The following is an 18,006-nucleotide window of genomic DNA, read 5'->3' as shown; positions in this document are numbered from 1 at the left end:
GATTCAACTTGGGATCAATTTCGTCTGACAAATGACATTATTCTTGGCCAGGCTGCGGCAGGTAGGAAATACCTGACTCGCTGCTTAGCCAGAGAGCCCGCCTACTAAAATATCCCGCCGTCAGGCAGAAAATGTATTCGCGTGTGTCACGGGCACAGTTTCATTTGCACTATATACGCGACTTGCACCCGCAATTGCAACTCCCAGGAGACTTCTCAACTGCTTAAACTTCTACAGCATCCTCAGAGAGGACTGCAGAATGCATACGTCGATATGACAATCCTCTCATTCTTCCGCGACCTGTACTCTCTTGACACTCTAGATACACGCTTTACGAATTCCTTCTCCACCCCCTTGAAGTCCGTGAATGAGGGTTCATCCAAGCCAACAGTAAGAGATGGAAAGACACAACCTGCAGATGCGCCGCGGCCACGATGGGGGACCACCGAGTTCTATGTCTATCTAGTGGTCTTCTTGTTCTGCGTCCCGCAGATGTATTGGGCAGTAGTCAGTGTCTCGCAGCGTAAGAAAACCCCGACGCCCGCATCGCACCAGAAAGACGGTGGATTTGACAGGAATGAACCATAGCTGATTCCCCGAACTACTCCAAATACGAACATTTACTCTCGCCAGGTTGGCTGTTTGGGCGGAAAGTGGTACGTCGTCGAGAGAGACCTACCCCCGTGTGTGTGATCCGAGGGGCTAATGTACACCACAGGACAATTCTGACGGCCAATATGCTGGATTTCGAGACAACATCCCATATTTGGCGGCTCTGGTTGTTTTGCATCCTCTGCTCCGCCTGGCCTATGAACGATTAACCCTTCCTCATCCCACAAGTTCCAATGGCAGTGTCAATTCGCAACCTTCTCCTGGCCAAGCGACGGCCGAAACCAGGCTTCGAAACCGTCTCGCGTTCGACTTTGGCTCTGCATTGGTCTACACCCTTGCGCTGAACGGCTTTTCAATCTTTAAAATCCTACTCATTCTTTTCATCAACTTCAAGATTGCCACAGCCCTTCCACGAGACGCAATCCCGACAGCGACGTGGATATTTAATATTGCCATTCTCTTCGCCAATGAGCTTGCTCAAGGCTACCGATACTCAGTCATGGCCGAGGCTATCGTGCCCTTCTTCCCCGGCGCCGCCGATTGGGGCAAATTCTTGGATTCTTACGGCGGGTTAAATCCACGTTGGGAAGTCCTTTTCAACATTACTGTGTTAAGAATGATTTCCTTCAACTTTGATTATTACTGGTCGTTGGATCGTTCAAGAGCAGGGAGTCCTATCGAGGTATGTTACTACCGGCTGATGGATGCTCTGACGTTTGAATGGGGTTGCTGACAGTGTTAAGAAGAAGCAACTCGATTCTTCTGCCCTCTCAGAAAGAGATCGAGTCAACATGCCGGCTCCAGCATCAACCTATACCTCATTCCACACATACGTGGCCTATGTACTATATCCGCCTCTATATCTGGCTGGCCCGATTCTGACTTTCAATGACTACATCTCGCAATCCACCTACCGACCACCATCCGTGACGACAAAAAGAACGGCTCTCTACGGCATTAGATTCCTGACCACATTGTTTTGTATGGAGTTTCTCATCCACACCGCCTACATGGTTGCAATTTCCAAAGCGTCGCCGAATTGGTCTGCGTATTCCCCCTTTCAACTCAGCATGCTCGCTTACTTTAACCTGCACCACATTTGGCTGAAGTTAATGATCCCATGGCGATTTTTCAGATTCTGGGCTCTGGTGGATGGGATTGATCCGCCAGAAAACATGGTACGGTGCATGAGCGACAATTATTCGGCTTTTGGCTTCTGGCGCTCGTGGCACCGGAGCTTCAACAGATGGACGGTTCGCTACGTCTACGTCCCACTTGGAGGCGGGCCAGGTGGAGGATCAGGCAAAGTCCGTGGCATACTCAACATGCTCGCAGTCTTCACTTTTGTGGCCTTGTGGCACGATATCCAACTACGACTCTTGTTGTGGGGCTGGTTAGTCGTGCTTTTCGTGTTACCCGAAGTTCTAGCGACGATGGCATTCCCGGCATCAAAATGGAAGAATCGACCGAATGCATATCGTGTCATTTGTGGGATCGGAGCGGTCATCAACATTCTGATGATGATGGCAGCGAATCTAGTGGGGTTTGCTGTGGGCTTGGATGGACTTATGGGTCTTGTACATGGTATTGCTGGCAGCTGGCAAGGCGCCGTCTTCATGCTCGGAGCTTGTAGTGCGTTATTCGTCGGGGTCCAAGTGATGTTTGAACATCGAGAAGCGGAAAAGAGAAAAGGAATCAGGCTGAAATGCTAAGGCTGGTGTCGACTTGGCACAATCGACGGCCAGTCTATTATGAATAACCAGCTTTCAATCCTCTCCACAACGGGACCCACGGCACGATCCATCCATTCTTCCGTCTTTGTGACTGACTGTTTCCCTGGATCGCCCTGACCTTCTTCGTACACGTGACAACCTGGCTCTTTCGGGCGAGAGCGTTTGCGGAGAAACTCTGGGCGATTAACAATGGCTGACCAAGATGTGAACCCAAGCAGTCACCCTGGGCTGACGCTTCAGCCGATTTCAGCAGGGCTGCTGATGGCCTTCGCTACACAGGGATCCTGACGTGGGATTGTCGCTCAGCCGGTGGGATTTGCGGGCGACTTTGCCGCTTACAACCTCGATATAGACATTGCTGTACGTAGGTGGCACGATGCAGGGCAAGTGATTACATATTCTGGCCTCAATCACGAACAGGTATAACCGGGAGAAATTTCCCCCGTTGTTTCCCTTGCTTACCTGGTGAGTAGTCTTCGATACTGAAATTGTCCTAGGTAGAGATCCCCTTTGGCTGTATCTCACGATCCAGCGTGTTGCCTGTGCGAGCTAGCTTTAGCCATGTCTATCCAGGTATGTCAGACTTGGTTCATGAAGTGACGGAGAGAATTCTGTAGACAGAAGCTAACGGTGGTTCCTGGCTCAACAGAGTACCAAGGAGAATCCTATGCCGGCCAAGCTGTTCAATGAGAAGGGCGAATTGCAAAGACCAGTTTCTCAGTTTCGACACCGGATCTCCAGCGAACCGGACGCCAGGTTTTCTCCTGAAAAGGGGAGATATCATCTTTATGTCTCGTACGCATGTCCATGGGCCCATAGGACCTTAATCGTCCGCAGACTCAAAGGCCTGGAGTCCATCATTTCCGTCACGTCTGTCCATTACCACACGTCCATCGTCGACAGCTGGCGCTTCGTTGCCGCTGATGAATCCTTGCCAATGGAGGACGTGACTCCGGATCCCCTGCATCCGGACTTCAAACGCGTGAAAGAGCTCTACTACCTTGCCGAACCTAACTACACGGGCCGGTTCACCGTCCCCGTGCTGTGGGATAAGAAGACGGAGTCGATCGTGAGCAACGAGAGTAGCGAGATTATCCGCATGTTGTATACAGAGTTTGATCAGCTTCTGCCCGAAGAGAAAAGGAAGGTCGACCTCTATCCTGAACAGTTGAGGGGGAAGATTGACGAGGTCAACGGGTGGACTTACGATAACATTAACAATGGCGTCTAGTGAGTTCACTGTTGCTTACCCCCTTGTCTTCCCCTGCTTTGTCCTATGAGTCGCCGTCTGCCTTCCCCTCTGTCTCTGCGACGGAAGATGCAAGACCAGAGACTGATGTAGACTCCTGAGCAGCAAATGCGGCTTTGCCCAGACCCAATCGGCGTACCACACCGCCGTGACTTCCCTGTTCGCCTCCCTGGACCGAGTCGAGCAGCATCTCTCGGCCATGTCCAAAGACGGGCCATACTACTTCGGTGGATCCATCACCGAGGCAGACATCCGCCTCTACGTGACTATCATCCGCTTCGACCCGGTCTATGTCTCGCTCTTCAAGACGAACCGTGCCATGATCCGCACCCACTACCCGCACATCCACCACTGGGTGAGGAATCTGTACTGGAACGTCAGGGCGTTCAGGGACACTACGAGCTTTGACCATATCAAGGGCCACTACTTCATGAGTCTGACCATGCTGAATCCGAGCGGCATCGTGCCCGAGGGGCCCGTGCCGGATATTGAGGGACTGGTTGATCAGATGGGATAAGGGTTTGATGACGCTCAAAATGAAATTGAAAAGAAAGAACGAAAAAAAGAAGAGGCCGCGTTTTGTACCATTCACCTTTCTTACTTTGGTCAACGAGAAGAGAGAATCGTACGAAGTTTTGACACGTTCTTTTTCCATCGATCCGCGCAAGTCTCGGAGCCTCGGTCCTTGCCTTTTCGCGAATTATGCAGACAATTGAAGGGGGGCGAAGTAAACCAGGCATATTATTTCCGACCAAAAAAGTATTATTTCGTGACCAAGAGGGGCCAGATATGTAGCGGTGATCTATTGTTTTCGGGGAGTCGGGTATACATGAAACCGCAATCTTGTTTTTACAGCCCACAAAAGAAAGGGCAAATCGAGTCTTCAGCCCTTGGTACTAATGCAACCGAGTGACCCAACTGACATGAAACCTCGGATTTATGCAAGTAATATGACGGAGCTAATCTGGGAGCTAAACTCCGGTTCTGAAGACAGCGCAATAGTTCCCAGCCTCGTCGATCCGGTTTGATCGGTGCGGCAGTACAACGTATATGGGTTATCATATATAAAAGTCACGGATCTGAACTGGAGGGTCAAGACACATTTCTCCTACAGCGGTAATTTCAAAAGCCTGCATCGACGTGAGATTCAGTCAGTTCTTGGAGGCCAAGCTTTTGCCCAAAACCCAAATACACCCAAAGTACCAGGGAAGACCGTACTATCCATCCATCCAGCTCCAACAGAGAATACGCAGAGTTACCAGCATGGGGCGCTCCTTTGACATGTCAACGACGGGGACATCCGTGGCAGAGATGTTTGCTCCAGCAATCAAGGGCAAGACCATTCTGATCACGGGTGTCAACAAGGGCGGGCTTGGAGGCAAGATGGTCGAGATCCTCAGCGCCCATTCGCCCAAGACTCTCATCCTGGCGAGCCGCACGCCGTCCAAGATCCAAGATATCATCGACGAGGCGCGCTCAAAGGCGCCGGACACGACGTACATCGCCGTCCCGCTGGACCTCTCGTCCCAAGCGTCGTGCCGTAGTGCAGCCTCTTCCATCATGTCGAACGCACAGGTGGAGCAAATCGACCTCGTGTTCAACAACGCCGCCGTCATGTCCCTTCCAGATCGACAACTCAGCCCCGAGGGGATCGAAATGCAATTCGCAACCAACCACATCGGCCACTTCCTCTTCACGAATCTGATCATGCCGAAGATTCTTGCTGCTGCAAAGGCCAATCCCAGAGGCAGCACTCGCATTATCAACGTCTCGTCCCGCGGCGTTGCGTACAGCCCTGTTCGCTTCTCAGACATCAACTTTGACAAAGCGATCGGAAGCTTGCCCAAGTCCGAGCAGCCTGATTATGCTGCCCTTGAACAGACGGGCCGACCCGTCGACACCAACAAAAGCTACGATCCAAATGTAGCTTATGCACAATCCAAGAGCGCCAACGTGCTGTTTGCTCTCGCACTCACCTCGCGCCTCTACGAAAAGTACGGCATTCTGAGCTTTGCTCTGCACCCCGGCGCGATCATGACGGAGCTAGGCCGTCACCACGACCCCGAAAAACTCGCAGCGATCACAGAGAAGATGAAATTCCTATTCAAGAACGTTGATCAGGGGTGCGCCACGTCGTTGGTCGCGGGTTTGGATGACAGTCTCGGTCCAGCCAACCTGGAGGATGGGACGGGGATTTACTTGAGTGATGGACAGATCGCACAGGCTCCTGCGTGGGCACAGGATCCGAAAAAGGCAGAGCAACTGTGGGAGCTGAGTGAAAAATTGGTGGGGCAGAAATTCGAGTATTGAGCTTTCACAAATGCTTTTGTTGCAAGATGACGGGCTCAGTTGACTAGGAGAGCATGCTGAAAGAGGAGCATGTAAGATGATGAAAATTGCATGTGAGCAATTCGCTGTGCCAAGGCGCTATCCATATGAGGTAAGCTCCCCATTAGTGGAGCTGCTTACTTACCCAATACAGAGTAGTCACCACTTACACATTACCCAGTAGTACTTAGTATATCTACTGGGTACAAATATAAGCATGCCGATTGGCCGCCCAGCAATCTCGGAACGCAAGGTCTATCAGAGGGCTCCCATTCCTCGACGAACGTAGACATTTCGCTTTTGGGCTTCGTCATTATTCATGTCATTGTGAATCGATCGAAGCTAGAAAGATACCAGACTCGTGCCAGAATCGTCGTGCAATTCAGACTCCCCATCTCACACCCCGTGCAATACTTCCCTAACTGCCCTCCAATTTGGGATTTCACCAAAGCCGCTCGGTTGGGTAATGACTTTGGCGCGACACCACTCCTTCAGCGTGTCAATGCAGTGTTCGCGCCCATATCCTGTCTCTTTAGCACCTCCGAATGGTATCCCAAGAATGTTCCGGAAGTAGTTGTTGACGTACACCAGCCCGACATCCACCTTTTTCGAGAAGCGCCAACATCTCTCGTTGTTCTGGCTGAAGATGACACTGGTCAGGCCGTACCTGGACTCGTTGACGATCTCAATGGCTTCCTCTTCCGTCTCGAATGGTGTGACCGTCACGAGCACGCCGAACATTTCCTCCTGTGCGATGACCATGTCTCTGGTCACGTCGGCGATGAGAGTGGGCTGCACGAAGAAGCCATTCTTGCACGCCGGGTCATCTGGCAGCTGGCCCTGGGCCGCAATCTTGACTTTTCCTTCTTTCTCTAGATCCTTCGCTTTCTGCAAGTAGCCCAATACCCTCTCCTGCTGTGCCTTGCTGACTTGTGGGCCTAGGTGGGTGGTCGGATTCATGCCATTTCCCGACTTGAGCTTCTTCACCCCGGCAGCAAGTTTGTCGCAGAATTTCTCGTACACGCCTTTCTGGACGAGGATCCTTGACGACGCGGTGCACGCCTCGCCTTTGTTGAAGAATGCTCCCTCCAGTGCGTACCCGACTGCGCGATCAAGGTTCTCAACGTCGTCAAACACGACGAACGCATTCTTGCCCCCCAATTCAAGAACCACAGGCGTCACGGTCTTCGCGGCTGCCTCGGCCGCCTTTGAGCCAGCAACGGTCGAGCCTGTAAAGGACACCATCTTTACAAGATCGTGCTTGATCAATGCGGAGGGCACTTCAGGCCCCAGGCCAGGCACAACCTGAACCACGTCAGGTGGCAGCACTTGCGAGATAATTTCGCACATCCTGATCACTGTCAAAGGGGCCTGCTCTCCAGGCTTAACGATCATGACGTTACCCGCCGCAAGGGCTGGGGCCGTCTTACCACCAAAATGAATTGGTGGCCAGTTGAATGGCAGGATACCAGCGCACACGCCGAATGGCTCGTAGATGACTGTCGCACTAACACTTCCTCGCTGGTGGAACTCGCCGGGTAGTTTATCACAGATACTGCCAAAGAACCGAAAGATGCTCATTAGGAAATTGATGTCGAAGGATAGAGCATCCTGCTTCGGCTTGCCGTTCTCCAAGCAAAGCAACTCGGCCAGCTCGTCCCTGTGAGGCTCCAGAGCGTCCGCACACTTTAAGAGGAGGGCACTTCTTTCCGCCGGGGAGCGCCATCGCCAGTCGCTGTCGTATGCCCTCTGGGCGGCGCGGACGGCGGCGTCGACTTGAGCGGGTGTCCCTGCTTGGAGACGTGTGATTACTTCACCTGTCGCCGGGTTGTGGATGGGGAATTGGAGCGATGAGTCGTCGGAGGAGTACCGGACTTTCAGGACCTCGGGGTATGTGGGAGGCATGGTTCTTGCAAAAATGAACCGGAGACCTTGATCTTGTAAGATTCGAAGAAGGCCTCAGAAACGATGCCTCGTTTCTCTTTTCAATCTGACGGTCTTGACAAAAGGTGCGAATGGAGGGCGCGGCAGCCACGAGCCATTGCATACAAAGTACATCAGAATATTCGCATGACGCCTCCGACTGCGACAACGTGATCTGACATTGGCCCCGGAGTTAGTGGGAGTTGCTGGTCCAGTGTTCCTACACTCGCAGTCCTGACTTTGGGTTCTGCTTTCGCCCAAAGACAGCGAATTCTCCAATCACACACCTGTGCTCCGCACTTTTGGGATTACATGTGCATCACGGCATGTACCCGGAGACCCTGGTCTTCCTATCTAATCCCGCGGGGGGAGGATGAGGGCATGGGGGATGGCCTGACCCGCAAAAGGCGGTTGATATTGTGTGCATCTCCCCGCTCAGGGGTTGCTCTATTAGACTACATAGAATAGAGGGCCAGTCAAAGCTGGGGAGACGCAAGAAGCCCTTGCCCGGTATATATCACCACGGGTCTGGCCTTGACTTATAAAGGCTCCGAACTACCTCGGCAGACACTGGGATTTTGCTATGGAAATACCCCCTGAGCCACTGTGGAGGGGTGTGCGGCGTGTGCCCAAAGGGTGCAGTTCTTCCCCTTCGGCCGGAGCTCCCAGATTCGGGCTTAGTCCTTTTCCAACCCCTCTATCGACCGCCTAGGTCAATTCAGCTACGCGATTGTCCTCTCGGGGCCTACAGTGTGAACACGGTCTGCACAGTTGTGTACTTCTGTCGCAACTTATTCCATTCAGCATTGCTTTGCCCGGTTGGGGCTGCTCCGACTCTTGAGAGCCGCTGCGACTGCCTTTAGACCGCTGATGATCCAGTGTGTTGTGGTGTGTCTCTTGCTCGCCGCTCTGACACCCACATACCACACACATAATGTTGAAGAACCCCCACAACGAATCTCTTCACGACAAGATGGCAGGTGTTATTAAGCAGAGGGCGAATCTAGCTAGCCAAACGCCGGCTCCTGCTTCGCTTCGGGGACGTCTTTCAAGTATTCCACCCGGTCTTTGGTGTAAAACTCGACGTCGATTTTGTTTCCCAGCCCGGCCTTGTTGCCATCGAGGCCTCCTGCCTTCACGCACGTCATGTCTGGCATGACCTCCAACTCAGTGTACAGGCTAGAACCGCACGTTGGACAGAAGAAATGCTTGTTAATCTTTCCTGAATCGCCGACGCCGTCCCAAGACGAGGGTTTTCCTAGATAGGTCGTAAAAAGTCCTCTTTAGCCTCGCTATCATCTATACAATGGGGGAGTGTCGTGAATATTCGAAAGAGAAGTAGACTGGACTAACCTGAAGTAACTCGGAACGACGTTCGAGGGACCACGGCGTTGGAAGTGAAAGCTCCTCCGGTCCACTATTCCTTTTAGCAAGATGCAATGAGATGCGCTAATAATGAAAGCAACTTCCCCTCCCTCTTTTCCTCTAACGGTACATATATCACTTATCACGGAGAACATTGAGTTCGAAATAGATGAGCTGCGGAACGAACCTTTTGGCAGTCGGTGCAGTGGCACAGGGCCGTGACTTTTGGCTCCCCCGTGAACTCGTACTTCACAGCGCCGCACATACAGCTTCCGGTGGTGGTAGTCATCTTGTCTTTGCCGCTTGTCAGATGTTGTCCCACTGCGTCGAGTCTTGTCTTTGGCGAACTCATACAACTAGACGATGACAGCTGGTAAGAAAACGTTCCCGGGTCAACTCAACCTCGTCAGATCACAAAAGTCAAAAGAGAAGAAGAGGAGGGGTTGCACAAGACCAGAACGATGTAATTAAGTTACTTGATGGTGGGACCTCTGTTTCATTGCCTCGTAAAATGTCAAAACTCCGACCTCCAAGACATGAGGGGCAAGGGGAAGAGTGTTGCACTCCCCTCGCATCCCTCCTTGTTCTTTCCAGGTGGCCGCTGCCTAGTCCCCGAAAGCCCGCCTTTTCCACACACTCCACCCTTGGGCTCGTGTGCTCCACTTAAGTAGCTAAACATGTACTTGCTGTTCCGTATGAGTATACCTACGGACAGTACGAGGTACGACAGAGTGGGATCTAGCCCCCAGCTGTGGATACTCTTCTCCGCAAATGACGTAATGCGGGTTGCTCGCCTGGCGCCGCATTGTGCCGTAGGGTAGAGCAAGGGAAGAAGTAGGGCGTCGAGGGGACTCATAAGTTCTCCTTTCGCGCGACGCGATAGAAGTCCGCGGCGAGGGCGATCAACTACCGGCAAAACTACCGAGACCCTGCATTCTGGACTGATCCTTGGCGGGGGGGCACTGCCGTTCCTGTAGATCAGTTCTGACATTATGTACAGAAGGTCGTAGCAAGCTCGTAGCAAGCTCGTAGCAAGCTCGTAGCAAGCTCGTAGCAAGCTCGTAGCAAGCTCGTAGTTACGTTTTATCACGCTCTATAGCTGCCTCAGTGCCAAGCGCAACATACCTCGCGGAGTGTAAAAGTGTGAAAACCGAAGGCAGTGTATCTCTTAGCCCATGAAGCAGCTCAAATCATCAATCAAAGCCTTCGTGAATCTGATTTCTGTAGCTCACTTCACACAAGCACCAGCCTTGGCCACCAATACACCCCCATAGCAGTGCCGACTGGTGTCGTCAACACCATGACTACCTGCCGCCGTGCAAAGTGCTACTAATGGTCCATGAGTCTCCCCTCTGTCCTTGGCTGCGCGATGCGGTTCTGTGCCGTTGACCGACTTTGGCCGTATCAGACGTACCATTCGTTGCTGCTTGTGCAGCCACTTGGCAGTCTCCCAGCACCCATTCTGGCCGCACTGACTCCTCCAAAATGAGACGTCGTTCACGTCAAAATCATACACGAGCCATATCGCTTACAGACCTTTTGCTGTGATCAACCCTTCTTCCCTTCCTTCGCCATCGAACGAGAGAAATCGCGGCCCGGGAAGTTCTCTAGCTGCGGTGTTTGGTTGACGGACAGACGGACTCCAATAATCTCACGTCCGAGACGCCCTTGATGACATCGATGCTCATAAGATCCTTGTCGCACACACGGGTGATCTTGGCATCAGAGAAAGTGGTGTCGATATAGCTTATCGCCTCTTTTCGTAGTTCATGGGCCTCTGGAATACAGACAGTGTCGATCCAAAGTCGAGGCGGGTCTGCATCACCCATGCCATATTACGTGCTGATCGGCGTGAAATGACGATGTGTATGCCCTGGATAATGACAGCTGTGCTCATCAAAGAAACAACACTCAGTTCCTGCCAAGGTCTTGCAACCTTTCTTGAAGAATTGTAGCCTCAATTTTCTCCCTATCCGAGTCCCATCGGAAATCGTCACAAGAAAGAAGGAGATCTGGGAGGGAAGCCACCACGTTCCTGCTTGCATTCTCTCAAGACCTGGCGGACTATCGCTTTGAGATCATGACCCTGAACAGATGCGCTGGGTAAGGCATCGCGGAAATCGAGACCAAGGCCGCGTGAATCTTCCGAATCTCACGGCCTGGAAGCATCCCACTAACAGCTTGGAGTTCAGTCGTGATAGATAATCCATTCTGGAGTCGAGATGCGGCTCGCATGGGGGAGACGGTCTCCACAGCTCACGCGACAGCATTATCAAGATTGTTGCAGTATGCTGGGAGCCATGGGGTGCTTGAGAGCGCGTGCAAGTACTTTGTCACTTCAACAAAGTAGTGAATCAGCTTCGTTCTCACCCACGTTCGACTTCGCACCAGATTTAATGCAACCCCAATTCTCTAGATGGTCTACTCTGTCTGTACTGATGAAGAACCGCGGGTGAGGGCACGCCAACTACGCGCGCAATGGGCCGGCGGGTGTAGTCAAACCAATGCACCTCGCACAGTCTTCTAATACAGACCTTCTGCAACGTGGACTTTCTTCTGCTTAACAAGAGTGTGCATGAGATGAAGCAGGCGGATGAGGCTGATGTTCAGATGCTGAATCCGCAGCTCGGCACGTGGGGAGACGTAGCGGAAGAACAGTTGCTGATGATACCAACGCTCCTCCGTCTGTCAAACAAGGCAACAAGTCGTTATGTTGGCCCTGTGAATTTGGCACACCGTTTGGGGCTCTGTGAAGAAATAAATATCAGGGTGAGGATGGGCGAAGGGATGAGGCTAGTAGGCTGAGGTTGGATGTACTTGTTAGGAACCGCGAGACAGGCAACGGGATAACGATCCGCGACACGGCCACGCCATGACGTCAGAGGACCTTGCAGTCACCGGCATCATTGATCTGCGCACAAGGGCATCAACTGCTTGTGAGATGACGAGGGCTGTGACCAAAAGGTACCCGAATTGAGTTAAAGGTGAGTGGAATACTGTAATGGCGATGATGTGCTCTCCTTCTCCTTCATGACTTCTCTCGTGCAACTTTCCACCCACTACTCAAAGCCTACCAAAGAACTCCGAACGAAGCAGTGCGGTTGAATAACTCCAAGACACTGCTCGTGGGACGATACGTACCGAGGAAGTCGACGACTAGCTATTCTACTCGGATTTCTAGCGACTATCAGCAGCTTCGAAATGCCGCCTCGTTTTCCCCGAAACCTCCAATCCCTTGCACGTCCGCTGGTCTCATCTACCTCTCCTTTTCGAACCCTCTCCACGACCCCTCGCACCTTAGCAGCAAACCAAGACCCTGACCGTCACCCTCACCCTCAGCGAGATGCACAATTAGACCGCGAGAAGATGAACCCTGAGGCGACGGAATACTCGAAATCTGGCACCGACGATACCTCCGCCGCCAACGAAGAAGCTGCCTTTGACCCCAACATCACGGATCCGCAAGAAGCAAAGAAGAAAGCTGGAGAAGGAAATCAAGTCAACCCACTGGATGCATCCCCAGCCAATCCGGATATCAGCCAAGGCACAGCAGAGGAAGAAGGAGGAGCCAAGAAGAAGATGTCAGAAGGCGGAGGTGGGAGAAAAGGTGAAGAGAGCACTTGATATGGCCGAAGCACATGTTGGTTCGATACTGGCGGAAGAGCTACAGGAGCTAGGTGGTGATGTACATAACTGAGAGGGCATGTTCCTTGACCAAAAGACGGAGTCGATCGTATTATCCTTCAACACAGACTACGGGTATCAATATAACCTTCCACTTTATCCTACATTTCAACCTTTGGTCTCGACAGATCCGGTTAGGAATCTGCCTTCCATTCCTTAGACCCAAGCTGGAGAATTTCTTTTTGGCCAATCACCCATACTTTATCCTTGACCTCTCCTTTTTCGGCCTTGATCGCTGCAGCAACAGCTGCCTTTGCGATGATATCTGCATCTTGAGCCCACACATCCTTCAGTGACCGATGGAGTCTGCCCAATCCAGAAGCAAACCCCTGCAAGATGAATTCCACAAGCCGGCTGTCTTGACGCTTGCCAATAATAAGGCCTGGTCGAAGAATAATCGTATGATCGAATTCGAGGGCCTTCACGTCTTCTTCAATCTCGCCTTTCATTTTGGTGTACCCAAACAATGAGTGAGGGTCGGCGCCGCCGGAGGAAATTAAGACATAGGTCTTTGTTCCTGCCTCTTTGGCAGCTTTGGCAAGCTCAATGTTCAAGTCGTGCTCAAGCTTGTACTGTTTGTCGAAGCCGCCCGCTGCAGCTCGCGTCGTGGCGAGACCACAGAAGAGGACAGAGGCTGGTGGAGACAAGGACGAGAGATGAGCGGCCCATTTGGACGTATCCTTCTCAACGAACTCATTGACTGGGATGGATGGACCTGCCGCGGCTGGAGGAGATCGTCGAGCAATGATCTCAATGCTGGAGAACTGAGAAGACGGATTGGTTCTCAGGGTTGACAGAATGAAAGACCCCTGTTCCAGATATCAGTAAGGAGGCATGTTTCGAAGCATGAATGGATTGGGGCCATACCACTAGGCCAGTGCTGCCGAGAATGAGAGCTTTCGCCATTGTTGGTTTGAGAGCTGATCAAGAGCAAAACACGGTGTATGTGCTAGCGGTTAGTGACTGTGTGACGATATATGAAGTCCTGTAATTAATAGGGAGAGACTTTAGGCGCACCAATTCGGACGTAACTGGTCGCCGGCAGCATCCGTATGGCGAGTGGTAATGACCATGATACTGACCAACCTGGACGCGGCTCCGGATGGAAACCGAGGCAGCAACGAAAGAGGTGGCAAGCGATGCCTGACACAGTTAGAAACTCTTGCTCAAATCTTGCCCTTCGTTTACGCGCTCCAACCGGGCTACAGTCGTTACAAAGTTACTCCGGAGCAGTTCCGGACGAACCGGAATAACTCTTCTTCCATTTCCGGGAGGGCGCCAAGGACTTTTCCCAGATCAGGAAAAGCGGGCTCGGCGAGCATTGGAAAATGCGAGCCTCAGCCTTGCGCCACGTGACCGTGATACAGATCTGCTATTTCTGCGCTAGTGGAATTGCGTGATCAATCCTCCACCAATTTTTTCCTCAGACGGCCTCTTCTCTGGCTGCCGATCGATAACGCAATTCAAAAAATGGATGAGGTGGATGGAACTCGGTCGGCAGTCGGCCCTGAAGGGTCTATTCATTGTAAATGCGTCCTCGAACGGTAGGTATTCGTCTTCTCATTCCTCATCACTATCTCCTCTGCAAATCCTGCGATCATGCGTCTTGAAATACCCTCTTCCAACGGACCAGCGCCGGAGAGAGACTCCAAGATGGCCTCCCGTGCCTCGAGGAACCTCTCCTGTGGTCAAGCGCCCTCCCTGTCCTCAGTCGCTGGCCCTACCTATGTGACTGCTCAGATACTCGTCCAGCAGGTCGCCTATGCTCTGTCAGACAAGATCTTCTCCTACTCCCCGGAGACATTTGATCTTGATGTTGCCGCAAAATCTTGGGCAGAGGCACAAGAGGTGAACATCAATGGATACACGACTGGGATCCAACCTATGCAGATACGAAATGGAGCAGGATCAATTGCCCTCGGCTACATGTTCTCTAAGGACTTCGATCTGAAGAAGAGGCATATTCCCCAAGGTCTCCTTGCGCCGACGTCGGCGCTGAAGTTCTTGAGACCCGTCCTTGATCAGCTCTCCCTCCTCTATTCCGTCAGCAACCCGTTTGTGGCTCATGTGGCGGCACTCGACTATGAAGGCGACAAGGATGGAGGTCTGGTTTCGGACTACGTCTCTGCCTTGTCTACTGCCGAAGATCTAGGTCTGGCTTTGGTTGCTAGTCAATCCGCATACGAGACACAGCATATGTCGCTGCTTGCCACTCTGCTTGCCCACGATGTGCCGACGCTACACGTCTACGATGGTCTGAGAATCGGGAGGGAAACCACACGGGTCATTGACATCCTAGACAGATCTGGTCTCAGCAGTGCGTACAGCTCGATCCTGTCCTCGATTTCGGATGAGGGTAGGAAGCATTTGAACACTGAAGGTAAGGCATTAAGAACACTCCGTGCCCTGAACGACGAGCTCGGAACGGACTACAGGCCATTTGAGTATTTCGGACACGAACAACCTGAGGTTGTGCTAGTCGCGTTTGGCTCGGTTGAGTCTTCGCTAGCTGCACAGGCCGCAACGGTACTGGCCCAAACTGGTAGCAGGGTTGGAACCATCAATGTCCGGCTCTATCGACCATTCGCCGAGGAACAGTTCTTGAAACTCATCCCTAAGGGCGTGAGAGTGGTTGGTGTTCTAGGTCAGGTTGTCGATTCGCAGGCGGTGCAGGAGGCTGGTGTTCACTCCCGCCTTTATGAGGATGTACTTGCCGCCATCTCTTATGGAGTGTCAACCCATGACCGCCCTGAAATTCAAGAGCTAAAGTACGCCCGGGCTGAACGATGGACACCGTCGTCAATCTCCTCTCTTTTCCAGATGCTCCTCGGCAAGGCTGCCGACAACCAGGGCATCACTACGTTCTTGGATAACTCTGTCCATCGGTACACTTTCTGGAATGTTGATCACGCACCGTCTGCATCTGCGGCTACTTCCCTGGCGGAAGCTCTGGCTGCTGAATCGGCTCAGAATGTTACGGTGAATACCACCCACGACAACTCCATACATGGGGGTGTCCACAGAGTCGATATTCGACAATCTCCCAGAAGCCTTGACGCTGCGTATCCCATCACTTACGCCAACACGGCTGTGGCCACAGATGCCATGCTGTTAGAGAAGATCAATGTGGTGGAATCTGTCCAGCAAGGCGGCAGCATTATTCTCCTATTGCCAGGTGTCAAGGACGAAGACGTCGAGAAGAAACTTCCTGCAGCATTCAAGAAATCGATCCTTGAAAAGGGAATTAGTCTTTACCTGATCAATCCAGTCAATACTGCTCTCTCCGTTGAGAACCCTGAGCTTGAATCGCTCATGCTCCAAGTCGCCTTTGTCAGGGTTGCATTGCGCAACTCCGAGGAGCTTAGTTTACAAAAGCTGGCAACGATCAACAACAACCTCGAGACCCTCAAACAGGTGGCGGCTGATCTCGAGAAGACTCTGCGCAAGGTCGAGGTGCCTAAGGAATGGGCAGAGGTGGAAGACGCAAATACAGCATTACCAACCAACATCTCGCCCAACAGCCTTACCTCCTTCGACAAGACAGAAGAGGAGCCGCCATCTCTCCTTCGTACCTGGCAAAAGGCGGCCAAAGGCCTCCTCTTCAAAGAAGCTTATAATGCGTCAAGCGCCCTTCGACCCGACCTGCCCGTGAGGACTTACACTGTCCACGTCAAAGAGAACCGTCGCCTGACGCCCCTGACCTATGACCGGAACATTTTCCACATTGAATTCGACCTCGGCGCCTCTGGACTCAAGTACGACATAGGCGAGGCCCTCGGCATCCACGCCGAAAATGACCATGATCAAGTCATGGAGTTCATCCAATGGTACGGCCTCAATGCCGAGGACGTTGTGGAAGTCGCTTCGCGCGATGATTCAAATGTTTTTGAGAATCGTACCATTTACCAAGCGCTTCTGCAAAACGTCGACATATTCGGTCGCCCACCTAAGAAGTTCTACGAGGCACTTGCGGAATTCGCGGACGATGAGAACGAGAAGAAGAATCTCTTGACACTGGCCGGTCCGGAGGGATACAAGGAATTCCAGAGGCGAGCCGAGGTCGACACCGTCACGTTTGCGGATGTCCTGCTCGAGTTCCCGTCGGCACATCCGTCCTTCCACGACATTGCGAGGATTGTCTCTCCGATGAAGCGTCGCGAGTACTCGATCGCTTCATGCCAAGCCGTGACGCCGACCTCGGTCGCCCTCATGGTCGTCGTTGTGAACTGGGTTGATCCCAAGGGCCGCGACCGCTTCGGTCAAGCCACGAAATACCTATCCGGTCTCAAAGTCGGAGCTCCAGTGACCGTCAGCGTCAAACCATCGGTGATGAAACTGCCTCCCAAGTCGACCCAGCCGATCATCATGGCCGGTCTCGGCACCGGGTTGGCGCCGTTCCGGGCATTCGTCCAACATCGCGCCATGGAGAAGGCGCAGGGCAAAGAGATCGGATCGGTGCTGTTGTACATGGGCTCCCGCCACCAGCGGGAGGAATACTGCTACGGTGAAGAGTGGGAGGCATACCAGGCCGCCGGCGTCATCACCCTGCTCGGCCGGGCCTTCAGCAGAGATCAACCGCACAAGATCTACATCCAGGATCGCATGAGGCAGACGCTGGACGACATCGTCGAGGCTTACATCAAGGATCAAGGAGCTTTTTACCTGTGTGGGCCGACCTGGCCCGTGCCTGATGTCACGAATGTCCTTGAGGAGGCGATCGCGCGAGATGCAAAGGCAAATGGAGTCAAAAAGATCGATACGGCTAGGGAGATCATGAAGTTGAAGGACGAGGGGCGATATGTGTTGGAGGTGTACTGAAGCCACTGAAAAAAGTTCTGATGCAGATTTGACGGCGTTTTGATGTTAACGATTAGACAACAGCTAGAGTCAGCTTGATGCAATCATAAGCTGCAGACCTCATGAACAATTCAGATCTCCTGAAGTTGAATCTTTCCATTTTGGATAATGGACTCGGCTCTGTAGTTCACACGCAAGCTTGGAAGCTTGCAAGGTGCTTTTGACGAGAAGACACGGCGGCGTGGAAGGGGATCTACGAAGGGGAACTCCAGTACGAAGTGGCCGACTGGAGTGTGCGGAAACTGCACGAGTACA

The 18,006-nt window shown here is 52.5% G+C and overlaps 8 protein-coding genes across 8 annotated transcripts; 5 read left to right on the top strand and 3 right to left on the bottom strand.

The window, feature by feature from the left end:
- Nucleotides 1-273: 273 nt before the first annotated feature.
- On the top strand, nucleotides 274-2,324 carry A1O5_03782 (uncharacterized protein; the record flags this gene model as incomplete). Its single annotated transcript, XM_007744393.1, has 4 exons — nucleotides 274-523; nucleotides 589-656; nucleotides 719-1,294; nucleotides 1,356-2,324. The coding sequence occupies 4 exons, from the start codon at nucleotides 274-276 to the stop codon at nucleotides 2,322-2,324; spliced, it is 1,863 nt and encodes a 620-aa protein (XP_007742583.1).
- A 582-nt stretch (nucleotides 2,325-2,906) lies between these two features.
- Nucleotides 2,907-4,111, top strand: A1O5_03781 (glutathione S-transferase; the record flags this gene model as incomplete). The annotated part of the gene is made up of 3 exons (XM_007744392.1): nucleotides 2,907-2,918; nucleotides 2,995-3,575; nucleotides 3,700-4,111. 3 exons carry the CDS (start codon nucleotides 2,907-2,909, stop codon nucleotides 4,109-4,111), a joined length of 1,005 nt encoding a protein of 334 aa, XP_007742582.1.
- Nucleotides 4,112-4,857: 746 nt separating this feature from the next.
- Nucleotides 4,858-5,904, top strand: A1O5_03780 (uncharacterized protein; the record flags this gene model as incomplete). Its single annotated transcript, XM_007744391.1, has 1 exon — nucleotides 4,858-5,904. The coding sequence occupies one exon, from the start codon at nucleotides 4,858-4,860 to the stop codon at nucleotides 5,902-5,904; it is 1,047 nt and encodes a 348-aa protein (XP_007742581.1).
- Nucleotides 5,905-6,318: 414 nt separating this feature from the next.
- Nucleotides 6,319-7,827, bottom strand: A1O5_03779 (uncharacterized protein; the record flags this gene model as incomplete). The annotated part of the gene is made up of 1 exon (XM_007744390.1): nucleotides 6,319-7,827. One exon carries the CDS (start codon nucleotides 7,825-7,827, stop codon nucleotides 6,319-6,321), a length of 1,509 nt encoding a protein of 502 aa, XP_007742580.1.
- Nucleotides 7,828-8,852: 1,025 nt separating this feature from the next.
- A1O5_03778 (uncharacterized protein) lies at nucleotides 8,853-9,499 on the bottom strand (the record flags this gene model as incomplete). The annotated part of the gene is made up of 3 exons (XM_007744389.1): nucleotides 8,853-9,103; nucleotides 9,199-9,262; nucleotides 9,398-9,499. The coding sequence occupies 3 exons, from the start codon at nucleotides 9,497-9,499 to the stop codon at nucleotides 8,853-8,855; spliced, it is 417 nt and encodes a 138-aa protein (XP_007742579.1).
- A 2,912-nt stretch (nucleotides 9,500-12,411) lies between these two features.
- On the top strand, nucleotides 12,412-12,834 carry A1O5_03777 (uncharacterized protein; the record flags this gene model as incomplete). Its single annotated transcript, XM_007744388.1, has 1 exon — nucleotides 12,412-12,834. The coding sequence occupies one exon, from the start codon at nucleotides 12,412-12,414 to the stop codon at nucleotides 12,832-12,834; it is 423 nt and encodes a 140-aa protein (XP_007742578.1).
- Nucleotides 12,835-13,028: 194 nt separating this feature from the next.
- On the bottom strand, nucleotides 13,029-13,800 carry A1O5_03776 (uncharacterized protein; the record flags this gene model as incomplete). Its single annotated transcript, XM_007744387.1, has 2 exons — nucleotides 13,029-13,703; nucleotides 13,762-13,800. 2 exons carry the CDS (start codon nucleotides 13,798-13,800, stop codon nucleotides 13,029-13,031), a joined length of 714 nt encoding a protein of 237 aa, XP_007742577.1.
- A 747-nt stretch (nucleotides 13,801-14,547) lies between these two features.
- Nucleotides 14,548-17,712, top strand: A1O5_03775 (sulfite reductase (NADPH) flavoprotein alpha-component; the record flags this gene model as incomplete). The annotated part of the gene is made up of 1 exon (XM_007744386.1): nucleotides 14,548-17,712. The coding sequence occupies one exon, from the start codon at nucleotides 14,548-14,550 to the stop codon at nucleotides 17,710-17,712; it is 3,165 nt and encodes a 1,054-aa protein (XP_007742576.1).
- Nucleotides 17,713-18,006: the final 294 nt, after the last annotated feature.

The sequence above is a fragment of the Cladophialophora psammophila genome (genome assembly GCF_000585535.1).
Source record: "Cladophialophora psammophila CBS 110553 chromosome Unknown aczJe-supercont1.5, whole genome shotgun sequence".
Classification (NCBI taxonomy): Eukaryota; Fungi; Ascomycota; class Eurotiomycetes; order Chaetothyriales; family Herpotrichiellaceae; genus Cladophialophora; species Cladophialophora psammophila.
Note: the sequence above shows the minus strand (reverse complement) of the source record. Positions and strands in the feature narration are given on the sequence as shown.